The following is a 19,365-nucleotide window of genomic DNA, read 5'->3' on the forward strand; positions in this document are numbered from 1 at the left end:
AGAGATCGCTGCAGACACGAGCACGAGCTTTTGAACGTCCGTCCTCGGCTTGCTGGAACAAATCTCTCCCAGTTGATATTAATGATGACGTGTAGTCCAGTAAAGCAGCAGTTTGTAGAATCCAACAGTTTATGAGTTCTGTTGCACACGGTCCCATCAGGCCACCTGATGCCTGTGTCTGTTCTCTTTTTAAGAAGTTAAAAGTTAAAAAGAAGTTTAAAGTTTTTAAGCTGTAGTTTAAAGGCAAGTGTTTTGTATGTATTTATTTATAGTATACTTTAAACAGTTAATATATTGTTCAATTTGAAGAAGAAAAATTGCCTTGGCAATAAAAAAGTATCGGTTTAGCACCGGTATCGGAAAAAACCCAAACGATACCCATCCCTAGTTGCGAGCGAGTTGGCCAGCGAGCGGTGAACGACGACGGCGGTCCTTTTCGGCGTCAATGAAGGAATGTGATATACTGTGAAACCAGAATCTTACAAAATACTGTGATAGGATTTTTTTGCCATACCGCCCAGCCCTACTGCCAATCACATAGCTTCTCTGGGCTATTTGCAGATATTTAAATGAGGTAATATGAAGACATTTGGTGCAATATTCCCAGTATTGAGAAATGCCTCTGCTTCTCGTCAGACTTACATTTTTCTTTTACTCCGTGCCATTGTTCTGCTGCAAAGTAAAACCTTATTCTTGGCCACATGGATGATTTCAATCAGGCACCAAAGAATATCAAAATTAAGAACTTGATGGCTGTTTTCGCTGTGCATCAGTGCAATCCCTTTCGTAAATCAGACCTCGAGACGGGGCAGATAGCATTTGCAAGTGATGAATTCATGCTGCTGCCAGCGGCTGCAATCCTTTCCCTTTTGCCCCCGCGTATCACAAATGCGAAGGTTTCTCAGCATGTGGTTGGCGGTGTGTTTGCAGGACCTGTCGGAACAACATCAGAAGACCCTGGCCCTGCTGAGGAAGCAGCAGACTCTGATCCTGGATGAGGAACTCATCCAGTGGAAGAGGAGGCAACAGCTGGCTGGCAACGGGGGTCCTCATGAGGGGGGACTGGATGTCCTGCAGTCCTGGTATATACTGCACTGTTCCAACCATTTTAACTGGCATATTATAGGATGGAGCTTTACATACCTCTTTTCTGACGTAGAGGGAAATTTTATTTTATTAATTTTTTACATAAAAAATGTCTATAGAAATCATAAAGTTATACACAGGCTGTATGCACTCACGCAGAGGAACGCAGCCTCATGTTCTTCTTCTTCCCTTTTACTTCTACACTGTGGCGGTGTGTCCACCGTCCACCAGGTGTGAGAAGCTTGCTGACCTGATCTGGCAGAATCGGCAGCAGATCCGACGCTGTGAACATCTCACCCAGCAGCTGCCTCTGCCAGGCCCAATGGAAGAGCTGCTAAGCAAACTGAACGCCGACATCACCGACATCATCTCTGCCCTGGTTACTAGGTGAGAACTAGACATCGCCGCTTCAGTAGTGTGGAGGTCCTGGGCAGTGCCTGTGGACTTGCAGAAAAAAACAATAATTGTTTACTTAATCCTCGTTTGCATTAGTAGCGTACACACACACAGAGCCAACACTCACGGCAATTTCCTTAAAACATACAGTTATTACATTTATTACAACTTTAACTAACCTTGTGCCTCTTCCGCCGAGTACTAATACCGTTACTGTTTCTAATTTGTATAAAAAAATGACCATATTTTCCGTAGGTTTTGACATGCAATGCGATTTCTTTTTTAACTTTGCGAGCCGCCTTCAAAATAAAAGCATCATCTTAAAACAGGAAACCAGATAAATGTAGCTTAACGCAGGCAAAACACGTGTAACAAAAACAACAACATTGATTGACAAACAGTTTCTAAAGCCAGAACACAAATTGGGTCACTTACATATCATATAATAACCGACAGCATGCTGTCAAACAGCTGATTTTGTGCCGTCTTTGACGTGCCTTTAAAAACGTTGGCTGTCTTACGGTGCTCCGCCAGCACTCCGAGAAGTCAGTTTCGTCATGCAAGGCCAACTAAAAAGCCCCACAAAACTTCACACAATCAATTATTTTGGATAAAATGTGCTTCATGTCCCTTACTCCCGTATCTGTCCATGCTGGATCGGTCCCCGAAGATTTAAAAAGCCAGCATGGAAAGCAAAATACGCCGTTGGCACGACTGCATCCAGCAGCTAGCTTAGCCAAACCGTCCTGGTGTAGTCGTCTTTACAGAAGCTGCTTCCCTTTCACGCCAGTCTGTTGTCTTATGGTGAGGTCCAGTTGATCTGGGACCAAGTGTTTTACCTGTAGTTTCTCCGCCAAAGTTCTTCTCTCAAACAGGTGTTGGAGGAGAGATTTTACCGAGTTTGGGTTTGGTCTTCTTTGAAGAGCAGGGCTTGCAATCGCCACTGTCATGTTGTTATAATGGCGCCTCGAGAGACTAGCCCTGACGAGAACGGGAGACGGGAACGCGCACCTTGGGGCCAAATGAGAGTGGCCCCACGGTGAGTCTTTTTTAGGGCTCTGATTGGCTAAATTGTATGTCACTCATTTATATCTTTAATCAGTGACTGGCTAAACTGTTTCTTAGACCGGTCTTTCTTGGGCCGAATCAATTCGGCCCTAGCACGTGCACGGCGCAGCATAGACGTGCACGGGAGCAGCTCAGAGGTGCACTAGCAGAGAGGACAAGCAGGAAAAGCATATATTTTGCGCAGATATCCTATTTTACAAATATTACTTGGTATATTCCATATCTCAAAAACACAAATATTGACAATTTTTATAATTTATTAATATTATAATTTTTATAATTAATAATATTATAAATATATATATTTTTTTTTTGGTGGCTCAAGGTGGGCCCAGGCCCCATGGCCTTTTATTGGCCGACCGCCACTGGTTGACACCATGATTGATGTCTTACTCATTCAGATCCTATGAACCCATTACTGACTTCTCATGCAGCCGGCATCCACCAAAGATGTTTTACTGAAGACTAAAGTTTGTGTTCAACCTCTCTCTTAATTAGAGACTTAGTCTGCAGTGTAGTTCCATATTTACGGTGCTACTTAACCACAGAATTACATTGCACAATTACTGAATCAAGTTTTTGTTTCACTTCTCTTCCAACGCTCATAACATGCTCACTTGCTGTTGAAAGTAGCAATTCCTTAATAAAATAAATTAACTAAATACCTTTCACACTATTGCAAAATTATTGTAAGTAGAATTACCTGGTCCCCAAGTACGTCACATTTAACCATAAGCTTTCACATTCAGTCGGCAGCATACAGCAAAAGGCAGGGGTCATGTTCATTTACGGTTATCTCCAGCAAGGAGAGGCTTTGTTTTAGACTTGGCTCCTAGACTGCCAGCTGTAAGTCCTCGTCTCTGTATACCAGAGGTGTAACTCTGACACTCTGCTGTTGTCGTTCTACTCGAGGTATCAAATTAGGGCTGCAACAACGAATCGATAAAATCGATTATCAAAAGAGTTGGCAACAAATTTCCTTATCGATTCGTTGTGTTACACGATTATTACACCAGTCAATAAGTCACGGAGAGGCTGCAAGTTTTATTTTTACTCAAAGTAGAATGAATCCAATCACGTAGTTGGGCTTAGCCAACAACGTGATGTTGTGGTCATACAAAGGGCTCACATTTGGCAGATGTAAAGCATACATGTGTATGTTTTTTGTGTTGTTTGTGTGTATTTTTTTAATTAAAAGGTCAGGGATGTTCAAGGAGCAACCTGTTTGTGCACTTTCTGAAGATGTTTTGCACTGTGAATTTGCACTTTTCTTTGTCACTTTTGTTTTTAAATAAAGGGTTGGAAATGAATGCTTTTTAGTTTTTTTTTTTTTTAATCCAATTAATCGAAAAAAATAATCAACCGATTAATCGATTTATTAAAATAATCATTAGTTGCAGCACTATATCAAATATAAGAGAACGTTTTTGCACGGTTACTGGAAACTGACCAATTGTTGACCCTCAGAGGAGAAATTCTGATTCAGTTTTTTTTACTGCTGCCTGGAAACTTTAGAGGCCAGTTTCTAGTTGACGTGTGCTTTGTGGACTTAAAAACGGCGTATTCTTGGTTTCTTGTGGGGTTTGCTGCAAGAGTGCCACAAGCAACTTTTGTCCTTCTGCTCACGGACAGAATCTCTGATCCTGAACCTTTTCACACTGAGCTGATGTCATGCATCAATATTTCTGCCCTTTGACAACTCAAATCCTCCCATGAGAGAAAATGTTGACCAGCCCATCCTGTCATTGTCTCCTCTCCCCCTTCTCTTCAGCACCTTCATCATTGAAAAGCAGCCGCCCCAGGTGTTGAAGACCCAGACCAAGTTTGCAGCCACGGTGCGCCTCCTGGTGGGTGGGAAGCTCAACGTCCACATGAATCCACCTCAGGTCAAGGCTGTCATTGTTAGCGAGCAGCAGGCCAAAGCTCTGCTGAAGAATGAGAGCACACACAGGTGATAATGATGAATGCACCGGTAACACACATTATGCGCTCCTAATCCTATGGTCAAATAATGGGTGATTAAAACGGGTACTCTGTTGGATATGGAAAGACAATTAATAATGAATTAGCAGCTATCAAACAAATATAAATAGTTCCATGGGTGTTTATTTATCATGTGATCATGTTAAAATCCTCATGTTGTAGAGTTGTCCAGCTATGTCTCTAAGAATGTGTCCAACTGCTTTCTTATCCTTGGTAGTGAAAGCAGTGGAGAAATCCTGAACAACAACTGTGTAATGGAGTATCAGCAGGCCACTGGCACTCTCAGTGCACACTTCAGAAACATGGTGAGTGTAAGAGTGATACATTATGGTGATTGTATTCTCATTCTACCAACACAACAAATTCCGTTCTCAAAGTTTCTTTTTCATTCAAACCAACGTATGCCTGGTGTTTTAGCTGCATGTCAAATGAATCCGAGCACACAAGGCCAGCCTGCCTCCCGAGTTACCCTTTCACCGGTTGCTGTCCGGCAATGGAGCATTTAAGGGCCATTTTCTCTGGCCGTGCATCATGTGCATGTTGGCTGCTTAGTGAGAGCCGAGGATAATAATAAGGATTCTCATGATTTAGGTTAGAATAGTAGAGCATGGTGTGTGTGTGTGTGTGTGTGTGTGTGTGTGTGTGTGTGTGTGTGTGTGTGTGTGTATAAAGTCTGACATATCTAGTAAATATATATCAAGTAAATTGGAGCATCTTCTGCCTGATGCCCAGCTATTGTCCATGGATTGAAAACACACTGGCTGTGTTAATTGTGATGAATGAATCTGTCTCTAATCTCCTCTTGTGTCTTCATACAGTCACTAAAGCGGATCAAGCGATCGGACCGTCGAGGTGCAGAGTCGGTGACGGAGGAGAAGTTCACAGTTCTGTTTGAATCACAGTTCAGCGTCGGGGGCAACGAGCTGGTCTTCCATGTCAAAGTAATCAGATGGAACATTTGACCTTTTTAAACATCTAAACTGGGTGTCTTGCTTGTTATTGACCGGTCAGCTATGCTCCTTGGCCATCAGCTACTGATGTCCTCTCCAGTGTCTCTGCCTCCTTTGCAAGGCTTAAGATACTTGTAGTGAAATGTCTACGATATATTACATTAGCTGTGTATTAATATATGATGTGTCCCTCGTCTGTAACCTGCAGACCTTATCGCTGCCTGTGGTCGTGATCGTCCATGGCAGTCAGGACAACAACGCCACAGCCACCGTCCTGTGGGACAATGCCTTTGCTGAGCCGGTGAGTTTCCCTATGATGGCCTTTTTTATACTTCACCATGCCAGGAGGGGGCTGCACCAAGTAATAGCTCCCCATAATCTCACACACAAGGTCTCATCTTGAAAATGGGCCGTCAAAGGCCTTGAATCATATCTGCATTTTGGCGGACTGCTTTTTTTGTGAAATCTTAGTCTGTTACCAATTTGGAGTATGTGAATGGGTATGCATTATTATTTAAAGTCCTGATGGGCAGGTGGCATCTTGCATGATAGCCTGCTGACATGTAGGGTTAAAGCACTTTGTGTGGTTGTAAGACTAGAAAAGCTTGATACAAGCACAAGTCCATTTATTATTTGCCGTTTACCATTTACCATCCTCAGGGCAGGGTGCCGTTCACCGTGCCAGACAAGGTGCTGTGGCCCCAGCTGTGTGACACCCTTGATATGAAGTACAAGGCAGAGATGCACAGTGGGCGTGGCCTGTCGGAGGACAACCTGGTCTTCCTGGCACAGAAAGCTTTCACAAGCAGCAGCAACAACCCCGAGGACTCCTGCAACATGACCATATCCTGGGCCCAGTTCAACCGGGTGAGGCCAGCTGCTTTCCACCGCTTAACAACTGCATGTCACATTCTGACGGAGACCGGAACTGAGACGGAGCCTGTCCCTCCATTGCACCTTTTCAATTGCTCTGACACACACGCTAGGGGTGGCAGATACGTCCTCAAATCAATATCACTGTACTCCGTCGGAGTCTGTCGCCTATGTTTGTACCAGCAGAAATAGCCAGTGAAAATGCTCGGATGAGGGCTGACGGTAGCAGGTGAACACAAGCCAGACTGGCCTGGCTTCTTGTGTGCATGTACACATACTGACGGGAGTACGTTTCATTTTTACAGGAGAGCTTACCGGGACGAAACTTCACCTTCTGGCAGTGGTTTGATGGGGTTGTGGAGCTTATGAAGAAACATCTCAAGCCTCACTGGAATGATGGGTAATGACTCATGCTGCCTTTTTTTTAATCCAATTTATGATAAACAAATGCTGTTATCTATTCTCTTGTAAATACCCATCGTAATGATGCTCGTAAGCTTCCAGTAATGTATACAGAACAAAAATACTCCCATATTTTACGAGTTAACAATTAAATATTGAAGACCTATGCTCACAAAAGCCTTATTGTTCCATCAGTAAGACTTGTGCTTTTGTCAGCTTTGAAGAATGGGCTTTTGACATAAGAAGCACAACTTTGTGTGAGTTGGTGTGTGAATGTGTGTTTTCTAGGGCCATCCTAGGCTTCGTTAACAAGCAGCAAGCACAGGACATGCTGCTGTCCAAACCCAACGGCACCTTCCTGCTGAGATTCAGCGACTCCGAGATCGGAGGCATCACCATCGCTTGGGTGGCTGAGAACCCCAACAAGCCAGGTTCTAACGGCTGGGCTTTCAAGGCCCCACTTACACGGAGTGGAAGTCTTATCTTTCATTCAAATAACAGATAATTATTAACTGCACTGTTGAAATGTAATATAAATATTTGTTTTACTTATTCATTTATTAATTCCACATATGTGCTTTTGTTTATCCATGCGTGACAAAGATTGTACATGTTAACCTCTGCAACAGTGTCATGTTAACCTGAGGTCTTTGGCTAGGTGAAAGGCTGGTCTGGAATCTGTTGCCCTATACAACCAAGGACTTCTCCATTCGTTCCCTGGCTGACCGCATCAGTGACCTGAACCACCTTCTGTTTCTCTACCCCGACCGGCCCAAAGACGAGGTCTTCGCCAAGTACTACACCCCTCCGCTCTGTAAGTATCAACATGTCAGCCAATAAGATCAATGAAATGAAAAATGCTTTTTTTCACATTAAAAGGTGCAAATATGTAATATGTCTGCTGCGATAAGTAGGGGGCAGCTTTTCAACTCAGTCCAAACAATCAATTTACAGTCATCAGTTCTTAAAAATAGACAACTACTAACTGACAACAGTGCAAGACTATGCAACATTCAACCGGTCAGAAATAACGCTGCTATCTGATCACCAGAGGTCCCACGATTCGATTCTATCACGATACTTGGGTCCCGATTCGATACTATCACGATACTGCGATATATTGAGTATTGCGATTTTATTCCCTTTTTTTCACCGCAAATTGTCCCCAAAGGAAAACTTTGTCAACATATTGTATCTAAGAAGATAATGTTTTCAGTCTGTTCATCTCACTTCAATAATTTTATCATTCACACATTTATCGTCACATCTATCGTGCTCTAGGTAAAGCAGTGATATTATCAATATCACTGCTTTACATATTCACACATTTACACAATAAGCGATTTCTTTTCAGCTGTCCGTCCTGCATTTGTCTGTGGCCGTCATTTTCTTGTTTCTGCCACATTGGATTGAATCCAATAAACAAACTAAACAAAAGGCACACGGACCATTGATGTGTTATTGACAAGCCCTTGGGGCAGCTCTACTTCCTGGTCTTCTCATGTTTGACGGACAGACTGGACTCTACAGTGACTCCCTATCACAGGCCTGGCCAACCCGCGGCTCCCGAGCCGCATGTGTCCCCGTTTTCAGTCCGTCACGGGCCTTTGCATGGGCAAAAAAGAAATATTGTGCTTTTATTTTGAAGGGATTTTTTTAATGCGGCAGAGTGCAATTTATTCAATTTCAGTCATATTGATGTAATGTGTTGTAACTCTGTTACGTTGTTCATTCTGGTCACATGACATCTATTGCTTCTGTCCATCTGGGGAGAGGGATCCTCCTCTGTTGCTCTCCTGAAGGGTTCTTCCTGTTTTCCCTGTGAAAGGGTTTTTACTATCTTTATTTGGGCAGTTATTCCTGATCTGATGTGAGGCCCCGGGACAGGATGTTATGTGTCCAGATTGGAAATTTTAATTTGTGATTTTGGGCTATATAAAATAAACTGAATTGAATTGAATATTCACACACACACTCCTAAATGCTGCGTTCACAACACTTTACTTGCAGGAGTTTACACATCGGACTATTTGTGATACTTCGCTTCATTCCCAACCTTTTTTTAATGTTCTGTTCAAAAAGGCTGAAGTTATAACATTATTATGTGTGTTGTATTACCTTGTGTCCTTAAGATGCACTCTTGGGTTTTTAATTGAGTGTGAAAGGGAATATTTCTGTGTTTGGCATACTATGATACTATCTCAGGTTCAAACGGCACCATATTTCCATTAAATCAAATTGAGAAGTTGAAAATGTTCCTCGCTTTGGTCGCGGCTCGTCATTCAGGGGTGATGGTGAGTCCTGCAGCCAGACCAGTTGAACCACTGCCCCAGACCACATGCATGTTCTTAGAGTTATGTCCTTCTCAACTGTGACAAAAAAGCTTTGAACAAAGTTAATATAATAACGTGTGTTTTTAATCAATTTCATCTGTTTTAAGTTTGATCTTTGATAGAGTAATGTGGGTTTCTTAACCCTAAATTAAATGGATTTATGTCATAGTGACAGAGACATTTAAATTGTTGGCTCACGGGGGGGGACCGGACTCCCAGTGCAAATGTGGCTCTTAATGCAGGGGTGGCCAACCAGTCAGAGACTATCGCCTCTCCAGTAGGGGTGGGGGGAAAAAATCGATTCAGCATAGTATCCCGATATTTTCCGTGTCAATATTGTATCGATACACGGAAGCCAAGTATCGATCTTTTACAGAGGTGTCAAAAGTATTCACATTCATTACTCAAGTAGAAGTATAGATACTAGGGTTTAAAAATACTTCTGTAAAAGTTGAAGTATCAACTCAAGCTTTTTACTTAAGTAAAAGTGTAAAAGTACTGGTTTCAAAACAAAAAAAAAGTATAAAAGTAATGTAAGGGGAAATTTTTTTCCATTAAGGACAAACTCTTAAGCCGTCTCAGGGGCCTATAGTGCACTAACCCACCTCCCCACAAAACAATAATTTTTCTAAAGGCCTTAATGACTATAATGTTTTAAAATGTTATGTTGAAAAATGTGGGATGCACAGGGCTACCCGTTTCAGCTGCATATATGCCCATTTAAAATGATCATTTTCTTACAATGCAAATACATTAAAGTACCATATGTGTACTACTTAAGCAATAAGGTACGAGAGGCAGTACTGTGTCGTGCAATAATGTACTGTTCAAGGGAGTTGTTAGGCCCGACGTGCAGCGGAGGGCCGGCAAACCCTTGAACTGTACATTATTGTAGACACAGTACTGCCTCTCGTACCTTATTGCTTTTATAATACGGGTACCTGCGACTTTATAAATAGTAATAGTAAGCTCCCTTTCAGCACAAAATAGTTGTAGCCACCAAACCTTGTGTATCGCATTTCAGCAACAGAGAAAATAGTCCCGTACGTGTATGGCGGTTGCATAGCAACGTACTGACAGACAACTGACAAATCTGCGATTTACTGACCAGGTCTGTTGGAAGCAGGGTGGAGGATGACACGCAGCCACCGATGTAAAGAAGTGCTCTTGCTGCTTCTGTCCGTCTTTTCTCCGTCATTTTTCTCCTCCATCATGTTTAGAGAACTTGCCTCGTGTCGGGAAATGACCGACGTAATTATCTCTCACTAGAAATTATCACGATTTTGTGGTCAAACCCTTTTCATTCCTCATCTCATTTTAGGGAGGAAGTGACGTTGTGTTGTCGTTCGTTATGCTAGTGTGGGGGATGCTAAGTGAGCTTGTTAGCTGTTCCGTTTGAGCTAACGTTACTGTTAGCGAAGAGCCCCGTTGCAATACTGTGAACACTCAAGCAATACACCTGCAAGTTAAGGAAACCAACGTCTGCGGGTCGTTACTGCGGACGTTACAATATCAAAGTTTACACGAACATGTTTGGTAAACTGTCAAGCTTGAAATGACAACTAACGGTCGCGCAATTTAAATCTACCTGTTGTTTTTAAGTGCGCACTGATATGGAACGCTCTAAATGTAAACAGGCTGTACAGTACTTTATGGCTGAATAAAGTACACCCCGTGACTCACTCTCAACCAATCAGAATGCTTGATTTGATCTACCCGTATTATAATGAGCATTAACATGGGTTTCATGGAGCGGAAGACATGATAACTAGTTGCCTATAAGTATTGTAATAGTGCAAAATAGGCGGCGGCGGCGACTCCGACACAAACACTTAAAGCTGTGGTTCTCAAACTTTTTCTGTAAATAACATAATTGTGTGACTCATCTGTGCTTTTACAAGTAACAGAATAAAGACAATTGCAATCACTTTCAAGTAAATCAGATTGCCCCATCAGACAATGTTTTGTGTAAGTTCTATCTGTGCGAAAAATAACTTGTATTTAGTTACTACTAAATAGCTCATTGTGGAAAGCAATAAGCTTTTAATTTTTTTTGCCAAACAGAATGAGTGCAGATATGTGAGCCATCACGTTGTATAGGTATTAGTGGCTGCAGTGAGCTGCTTTCCTCTCTACACATATGTTATAAACGGAGTTGTAGATTTGATACGGCCTCTCTCAATTCATGCTCAATATTGAGCTTAGATCTGTTTTTTATTTTGAGAAACGCAACAGCAGGAAAAGACGAGCTCACGGAGACTTCTGGCAAAACGACAAAAAAAATCGCGTCGAGTCGCGCATGCGCAAGCGTAACCTGTTAACGGCGTACCGTAACCATTTACCCAAAAGTACAGGCATTTGTCCATGTATTTATTAATGACTTTGTTTATGTTGGTGTACTTTGTACTTTTGCAATATGTGAAGCCAGCAGCTCATTGTTGGTAGAAGACACGAGCACTTTGGCTCGTTTCACCTGGAGCAGGAGAGCTGCTCCGGGTTCAGAGAGCTGCTCCGGTGCGAGGAGAACTCCGGTGCTCCTCACATGAGAGCTGCTGTTGCCATCTTCACCATGGGAGCGTTTAAAACGCAGATATAGCGATCTGCTTTTCACGCGACATATTTTTCGACGCTCTCTGTCCGTGTGTCCGTGTGTGTGTGTGTGTGTGTGTGTGTGCGTGTGCGTGCGTGCGTCGGGGCGGAGAGGGTTTTTTTTGTGTTTTTGAACGATGACAAACCGGAATGAAAACAAACCAAAATGAAAAAGTAACGAGGCTATTTTTAAAATGTAGGGAGCAGAAAGTACAGATATTTGCGTGAAAATGTAAGGAGTAGAAGTAAAAAGTCGTTGGAAAAATAAATACTCCAGTAAAGTATAGATACCCAAAATTTCTACTTAAGTAAAGTAACGAAATATTTGTACTTCGTTACTTGACACCTCTGATCTTTTATTTAATCAATTATAAACTTTTTGTTCCTCGAAAAATAAAATCAATTGCTTTTTCAGCCCACTAGATGGTGCTGTGTTGTTTTCTGGTGAGGTCAGCGGAGGTCCCGGATCAGCGTGATGATAGGAAGTTGGTAAAAACAAACATGGAGACACCAGAGAAAGAGATTAGAAATGCGCCGTCTGTGTTTAAAACAGACGTCTGGACTTCCTATCACTCATAGCGGCGCTGCTGCACAGCTGTTGCTCGACACACGGGACAACAAAAAGCATAAATCAAACTGGCTAAGGGTCCTCTAGCAGCGCTGGAAGCGGCCGCCATTCAGACGCACTTCCTCGCGTGAAATCCACCGATCTGTGTGCGGCTACGGATAATATTATGAACCCAGACACGAGGGTGTTTGTTGTTCCGACGTTTTGGGGATTTCCACAACAAGTATGAAGCAGAGAGTGGTTATTTCCATGGTGAATGGCGGAAATGAAAATGAAGTGACTATGTAGACTGTAATAATGACACTACTATGTAGACTGTAATACAAACTGTTAAGTTTGTCAGGTGCAACATCTATGACATGTTGGTCAGTTTGTCTGCTTGACAATCACATTTTGCTGCAATAAAAATGATTGAAGTGAGATGAACAGACTGAAAACGGTATCTTCTTAGATGCAATATGTTGACAACGTTTTCCTTTGGGAACAATTTGCGGTGGAAAAAAGGGAATAAATCGCAAAACTCAATAAATCGCAGTATCGTGATAGTGTCAAATCAGGACCCAAGTATCGTGATAAAATCGAATCGTGGGACCTCTGTTGATTCCCACCCCTACTCTCCAGGTACAAGTGGTGTTACCGGACGGGACTGGGCGGGGTTAGCGTGCTCATTTCACTGGATATCTCTGCTACACAATATGTAGAGATGTGTTGACATAACATGAACACAGTCACCGTTACATTCTGTTATGATCATTGCACCTTTAACGTATCCTCATATCATTAACTGGTGTCTTTAAAAGCCTCAGCTGGTGGAGTAAGCTCAGTACATGGATGGCACTGTAAAGTTGAAATAACAATGCCGTTTTTAAGCCAGTGTCTCTCTCCCTTGCAGCAAAAGCTGTGGACGGATATGTGAAACCGCAGATCAAACAAGTTGTGCCAGAGTAAGTTGTTTATTTTCTCTTCTCAATCACTTCAAACAGACAGGACTAAACAAGTAGAATGCTGCTGAAGTTTGATGAGGTTTTAGTATTTGAATCCCAAAAAGACGATGCAGAAAACCTCCATCTCCAGTGTTTCCCCTAGGTTTACAGCTTTAACTTTTTTTGTGATTCCATCTGTGCTTCTATAAGTAACAGAATAAAGAAAATTGCAATCACTTTCAAGTATTTAATGGTCTGCTTTTAACGCAACATATTTTTCGACGCTCTGTGTGCGCGTGCACAGAAGACAGAAATGACATGCTGTCGTGTGGATAAGATCAATAAAATATGGCCGTTTAGTTTGTTTAATAACAGAACAAGGTGTAGACCTGTTCTATAGGAAAGAGAACCTTAAATGACGACTTGTGATCTGGCGCTATCGAGAAAATTACAGGGGGGTTTCTTCAGGGGGGCGCCCTGCACCCCTATTATAACGGTAGGGGAAACACTGATCTCAGTTGATGAGGGCAGAGCATTCAGAAAGTAGCCAGACCCATGTCATGTACCTCAGGCAGGAGGTGGTGGGGGTAGGGGGCTACCTGCAGGGCTCAAAGACAGGATTGTGGGGAAGAAAACAAAAAACAAAAAACCATGATGTAGCTTAATGAGAGGAAACATGAATTGAAATAATTTAGCACGAGGCTGAATGATAATGTGGAAAGAAAGTGAAGGTGTCTGAATAGTCGCTGAAGCCACAGTATATGTGCCATTTTGTAACTGCACAATGTGCAGTTTTGATGAGTTTATATGTTGTTTAAAAGATGAAAGCAGCTGATTGTGATGCTATCAAGACAAGACCAACAACAAGGTTAACATTGGCTACTAATTTGAGATCTTGACACACCTGTAGCTTCTGAATTCAGTTTGTAGTCAGTGTAATCCATACTTTGGAATTGTAGGACCTGTAAGAGTTAACTGGTAAGATAGTGTGACACATACAGGTATAAGTGTTGTTACCTGTATCCAGTGTTGGGGGTAACGAGTTACAAAGTAACTGATTACAGTAACGATATTACTATTATAGGTAACGAAGTAAAGTAACGCATTACACTCAAAATATTGGTAACTACACTACTTTACTAGACCTCAGGAACGCGCTTTCCTGCGTTACCCAAGCCATTTTTACCAGTCCGAAAAGTTCTCTTTTAGTGGCGCACGAGTCACACGACACTTCCTGCATGAACAATAGCAACAAGCTGCTAGCTAGCGCTGCTGCTGCTACTGCCTGCGACCCATCTGCCCAAGTTGGGTGTCGAGCCTGGTCCCGCTACCTTCGGTGGTTTTCAGGGAGCTAGCGGAAGTTAACGGAGAGCTAGCGGAAGTTAGCGGGGAAGTGACGCAGCGCTAGCAGGAGCCCCAGCCGGCTACAGCGGGGAGCTAACGTGGACTCTGACCGAAGGCAGTAGCGGCTCGTAACCCGACGTTTACGGTAGATTGTTCATGCAGGAAGTGACGTGTGACTCGCGCGATTATTATTGGAAATTATATTAATTAATAATAAATTATTATTGAAAATGTATCTTTGCAGTTAATTTGCACATTTGCTTAAAACAATGGAAAGTAAAGTAACTAGTAGTGAAGTTACTTTTCAAATGCAGTAACTAGTAAAGTAATCTAGTTACAATTTTCAGAAGTAACTAGTAACGTGTAACTAGTTACTTTTTCTGAGCAACTACCCCAACACTGCCTGTATCAAAGGCGGCCCAATACAAGTTTTTGTAGCAACACCTTCCAGTCAATCAGAAATTAGAATTTTTCTTAGTGTAATCTACTTATTATAAGACGTGGTCAGTCGGCAGGATGGTTGTAGCTGCTGTCATAACGTGTGGCTCATGTCTCTGGCAGGTTTACCACCCCGAACCCTGAACCCAGTGGAGGAACTCCTACGTTCATGGACCACTCTGCTTCTCCCACTGTGAGCCTCCCCAACAACTTTGGTGTCTACCCTTCTATGTGAGCACACTCTTTTTATATCCTTGTACTCAGGATAAGACCCTGTATATGTATGTGTGTCAGCTGAGCTCCTAATAATAATAAATGATAATGTTGCTCCGCAACGGCTAGACGTGTAAATAAGCAGCTGTCAACAAGTTTACCATCCCTTTCTGTTAACACACGGTGATCTGAGAATATGACTAATGTTGCTTTGAGGTAGTTTTTTGTGTTATTTTGAATGTAGCTGATAGTAGTGAAGTAGGTCGTAGAACATCAAACGGTAATACAAAATGTATATTTATATATGTCCCGTCAGGAGTGACACCATTTTGGACACAGATGGAGACTTTGACTTGGAGGACACGATGGACGTGGCCCGCCATGTGGAGGAGCTGCTCCGCAGGCCGATGGCCAACCAGTGGAGCAGTCAGCAGTCCTGAACCTGCCGAACACCTTCAGGTCTCCTTCATCTTATCCAACAGAAACACCCACAAACGGCAACGTCAATGCTGAAAAAATGGAATCTCTTCTCTATTAATGGGAATCATTTTTATTAGTATCTAGTAAATCCAGAAAATTCCTTCAGAATTCAAGTGAGACTATGTAACTTTTGTGAGCCTCTGTGACCACAAGTGATATTTACAGGATAATGGCAAGTTGAATTCGCCTTCATTTCCCAAGATTCTCTTGGGTCAGTCTTCTTAAAGACTGACTCAGTGACATAGTGAGTGGACTGGGACAACGAGCAGGATCATTGGAGCTGTTGCTCTGTCAATTTAGCTGTGACTTAAACCTTAAAACAGGATTACATCTGTGTTGTTGTTTGGTCTAAACCCAGATGCTGCGTCATATGGAGGCTCAACTTAAACCTGGTTTAATGGAAACTTACCATAAAGGTATTCCGTGCAGTGTTTTGACCAACAGTAGCACTCATGTTTTAATGAATGGGAACCCATAAAGGGCAACACAACACACTAATGCGCCGGCAAAGGCAGGAAAGAAGAAGAGTGCTGCCGTGCCAGTAAGTCAACATGGAGGTAAACGATGCAGGTCTGCAGGAAATCTGGAAACAATTTATAAGGAAATGCATTCAACACCAGTTAGTCTCAGTTATGCACAGACTGTTTCGTTGAGTAACCATAAATTTAGAGAGAAACTTTCTTTATGTTTCTATTAAAGATACACAAGGATACATTATTTTGTGACAGTCAAAACTGTGACTAGCCTTTCATAAAACACTTGAGACCGTTTCAGTGGTGAGAGATAAATATACTGAGCTGAACTGTAAAATCACTCGTCGAAGCAGCTTTCTGCTGAGAGAATCTTAATAATTGACACAGCAGCCAGTTGCAGCTGAGCACACAGCTGGGTTTTAAACTTGCAGCAAGTTCTTGTTGAAGCCGTTCTAAGCTAAGCTAGTCAGATGCTAGGTGACACGGAAGCAGCTTTGAATCAAACCACCAGGAAGTGTTCGGTTACATTTCAGCCAACTGATTGGTGTGAGATGTGACCAACCAACATTAGCTCCAGGTCATACTCCACCAAGTAGACTGCAGCAAAATCATTTAGTGAGTGTGTATGTTGAACGGAACGAGGCTGAATTCATCACGGATGAACTCAACTCTTCTGAAGACTCATTTTTTTTATTCTTTCAAAAGGTTACATGGTCTGGTTTCAAGTACTGAAAAAGGAATTCTAAATTTCTCACCGCTGTTGTTTGGTTCTTTTTTGTATATTTTATAATATTTTATATTGCAGCCTTTCTCTGATGTTCTGGTACTACAGTGCCTTAAAGCAACATGTTCAAATATTCATAGTTTGATCTCATGAAGTCAATAAGTGCTTATTGATTTTGTTTTTTATTTTTGCCAGATTGAATTTTGAATACAAATATTGGTTTATTATAATCATTTTAACTGATATTCTGTCATTATTTTTTACCTTACAACATATCCTAATATCCATGAGAACATGAAATAAATGCATCTTGGGGTTTACCAGCCTAATAAAATTATGCTTCAGTTTTAAAAGCAGTAAATATTGTCACAAGAGCACGCTAGATTACAAACCAGAAAGCCAAGCCCAGTGTTGATGAATATTTTCCAATGAAAGCAGCTAGCAGCGCTGGCTGTAAAAGTCACTAAATCTCTTCAATCGGCAACAGTGACCCCCCCCCCCCCCCCCCAAAAAAAAAGATAATTAGGAACGTAAACGACAAACACGGCTGCTGTTGGAACTCACAGCTGGTGGAAGACTGGTGAAGAGCAAGGCGTGAACGGGCAAGCTGTCCAAACCCAGCAGAGCTCGACGCTTAACCCTCTGAGAGCCTGACGGTGAACTTTGAATCGTTTTCAACAACAGGCTGGCCCAATATTTGAGCACAGTCCGGAGCAGCTGAGCCTCGACCAAACGAATGTGCACAGGTGATGCGTCAACTCCAACATCTGATATTTCTTTTGTGGAGGTCGGACTGTGACCGTTGCCGTGTATGACTGATATGTTAGTAACATATTGCAAGTAATATACAGTATATGTTGTCAAATGGAACCTTAAAGTTACTGTGAGGAACTTTTAACTTCTTATGAAACCGTCTCCGTTTCAGAGAGAAGAGTGACTATTTCTATACAGCTAGTCTGAAAGCTTGTCGTCTGTGAAGAAATCCTGCAGGTTTACCAGAAACTCCTTCACTTCAGACTCCGGCTTCTCTGCAGCCTTCGACCTGCAGTATGAAGCTCTGGCAGGAGGTGGACAGCTCAGCTCCCGGCTGTAGCAGCGTCGCCTCCTCCGGTCCCTTTGAGAGCCATCACCAACACAAACGATTGCTGGAGACCCAGGCCCTATTGCTGGGCCCGCTGTAGAGAAGGGATGCTAGGGGGAACCAGCAGAACCTGGACTGTCAGACCCTGGCTTCAGTAAAATGAGAGGTTTTCTTAAGGGTGCTCAGAAACTACCACATTAGTCACAGGGATCACCAGAATAAACACATAAGTTCCTTGTAACTTGAGTCACTGTGTGCCTAGTCAGCGGATTCCACTGGGAGAATGCTCATACCTCATACTTTGTAATACTACTTTCAGTCAGAAGTGGTGTTGATTGTGTCTTCATCACTGTTGTGTCCTATCTAGATGAATTTCATGACCAGGCAGAATCCTGCTCTGTGTTTTAAAGCTTCTATTTTATTGCTAAATTCTTCAGTAATTACCTTCAGTAATTGTTTTGTATCTGACGCCTTAGTTTGGAGGTACAGAGGATCAGTCTGTGCCTTGTGGGTTGCTGAGGGACATTTTAAAGCCATCGCCATTCATTACCATACCAGCCTCAACCTAGGAACGTCTTAACCCTTCTAGAAAACCCAAATCGCCCCGGATGAAAGTTAAGACAGTAAACCTCAAGAAAACTCACTGTGAAGTAAACGGTCAAAATCAACCAAATAATACCTGACGACTGAAGTGTAGATGGGAGGCCTTTCTAGCTCTCACTTTTGCCTTCTGTGCTTTTTGTTATATATTGTTAAGAAAGAGAGAGAAAAAAAATTGCAACACAAACAAACTCAGCAAAACGTGAACAAGCGCGTTGATGCTCCCACCAGCAGTAAACTGGACGTTGATGCTAAAGCCGTACTTTGAATCAAGCGGATGTGTGTTGTTGGTCTTCTGTGCAGCCTGTTGGTCTGTTTGGGAACTGTATTTGCTTTACATTTTAGCTGGAATTTTGATGTTGGGATTTCAGACTTGCAAATAATATTATTTTTTTATGGATTGTATCCCACTGTGGTTGATTTGTTATTGTTTTGTATTGTTCCCCTGTTCCAATCACTGTACTGCGGAGTCCGATTTAATGTTTATTTCAGCTGGCCATCATGTTTTTATAATTACTTCAAGGTAATTCTAACTTAAAATAGCTTATTTTTCTTATCCTGCGTTCACCTGATTTCTGTTTACTTGAACCGATGAGTTGACTGAATGCAGAGCTGAGAGTTCACTCAACTCGTTAAATAAAGTTTCTAAACTTGATGAGTATATTCACAGATGTCTCGGCGTTCATTGTTTGAGTTAAACAATAAAGGCTCTCCGCAGAGTTTGAAGGAAACGCATACATGTATGATGGAAACTTGCTGTGTCTTCAACACATGCTAAGCCAGATCATGAGTTTTCATAGTCATTCAAACTGTAAACCATGGTGAAGGTTAGTATTGATTG

The 19,365-nt window shown here is 42.2% G+C and overlaps 1 protein-coding gene across 1 annotated transcript in view; it reads left to right on the top strand.

Moving 5' to 3' along the window:
- Positions 1-17,589, top strand: part of LOC306733176 (signal transducer and activator of transcription 5B-like) — a 29,490-nt gene extending 11,901 nt beyond the window's left edge. Inside the window, exons 7-19 of the mRNA XM_079214376.1 lie at positions 931-1,082; positions 1,318-1,473; positions 4,322-4,501; positions 4,751-4,838; positions 5,352-5,474; positions 5,692-5,784; positions 6,144-6,350; positions 6,662-6,756; positions 7,047-7,189; positions 7,417-7,572; positions 13,141-13,192; positions 15,077-15,184; positions 15,483-17,589. Of these exons, the coding sequence (XP_079070502.1) occupies positions 931-1,082; positions 1,318-1,473; positions 4,322-4,501; positions 4,751-4,838; positions 5,352-5,474; positions 5,692-5,784; positions 6,144-6,350; positions 6,662-6,756; positions 7,047-7,189; positions 7,417-7,572; positions 13,141-13,192; positions 15,077-15,184; positions 15,483-15,606 (1,677 nt within the window). The 3' untranslated portion in view covers positions 15,607-17,589. The remainder of the gene's footprint in view (positions 1-930; positions 1,083-1,317; positions 1,474-4,321; positions 4,502-4,750; positions 4,839-5,351; positions 5,475-5,691; positions 5,785-6,143; positions 6,351-6,661; positions 6,757-7,046; positions 7,190-7,416; positions 7,573-13,140; positions 13,193-15,076; positions 15,185-15,482) is intronic.
- Positions 17,590-19,365: the final 1,776 nt, after the last annotated feature.

Source organism: Taurulus bubalis (assembly GCF_910589615.1).
Source record: "Taurulus bubalis genome assembly, chromosome: 2".
Classification (NCBI taxonomy): Eukaryota; Metazoa; Chordata; class Actinopteri; order Perciformes; family Cottidae; genus Taurulus; species Taurulus bubalis.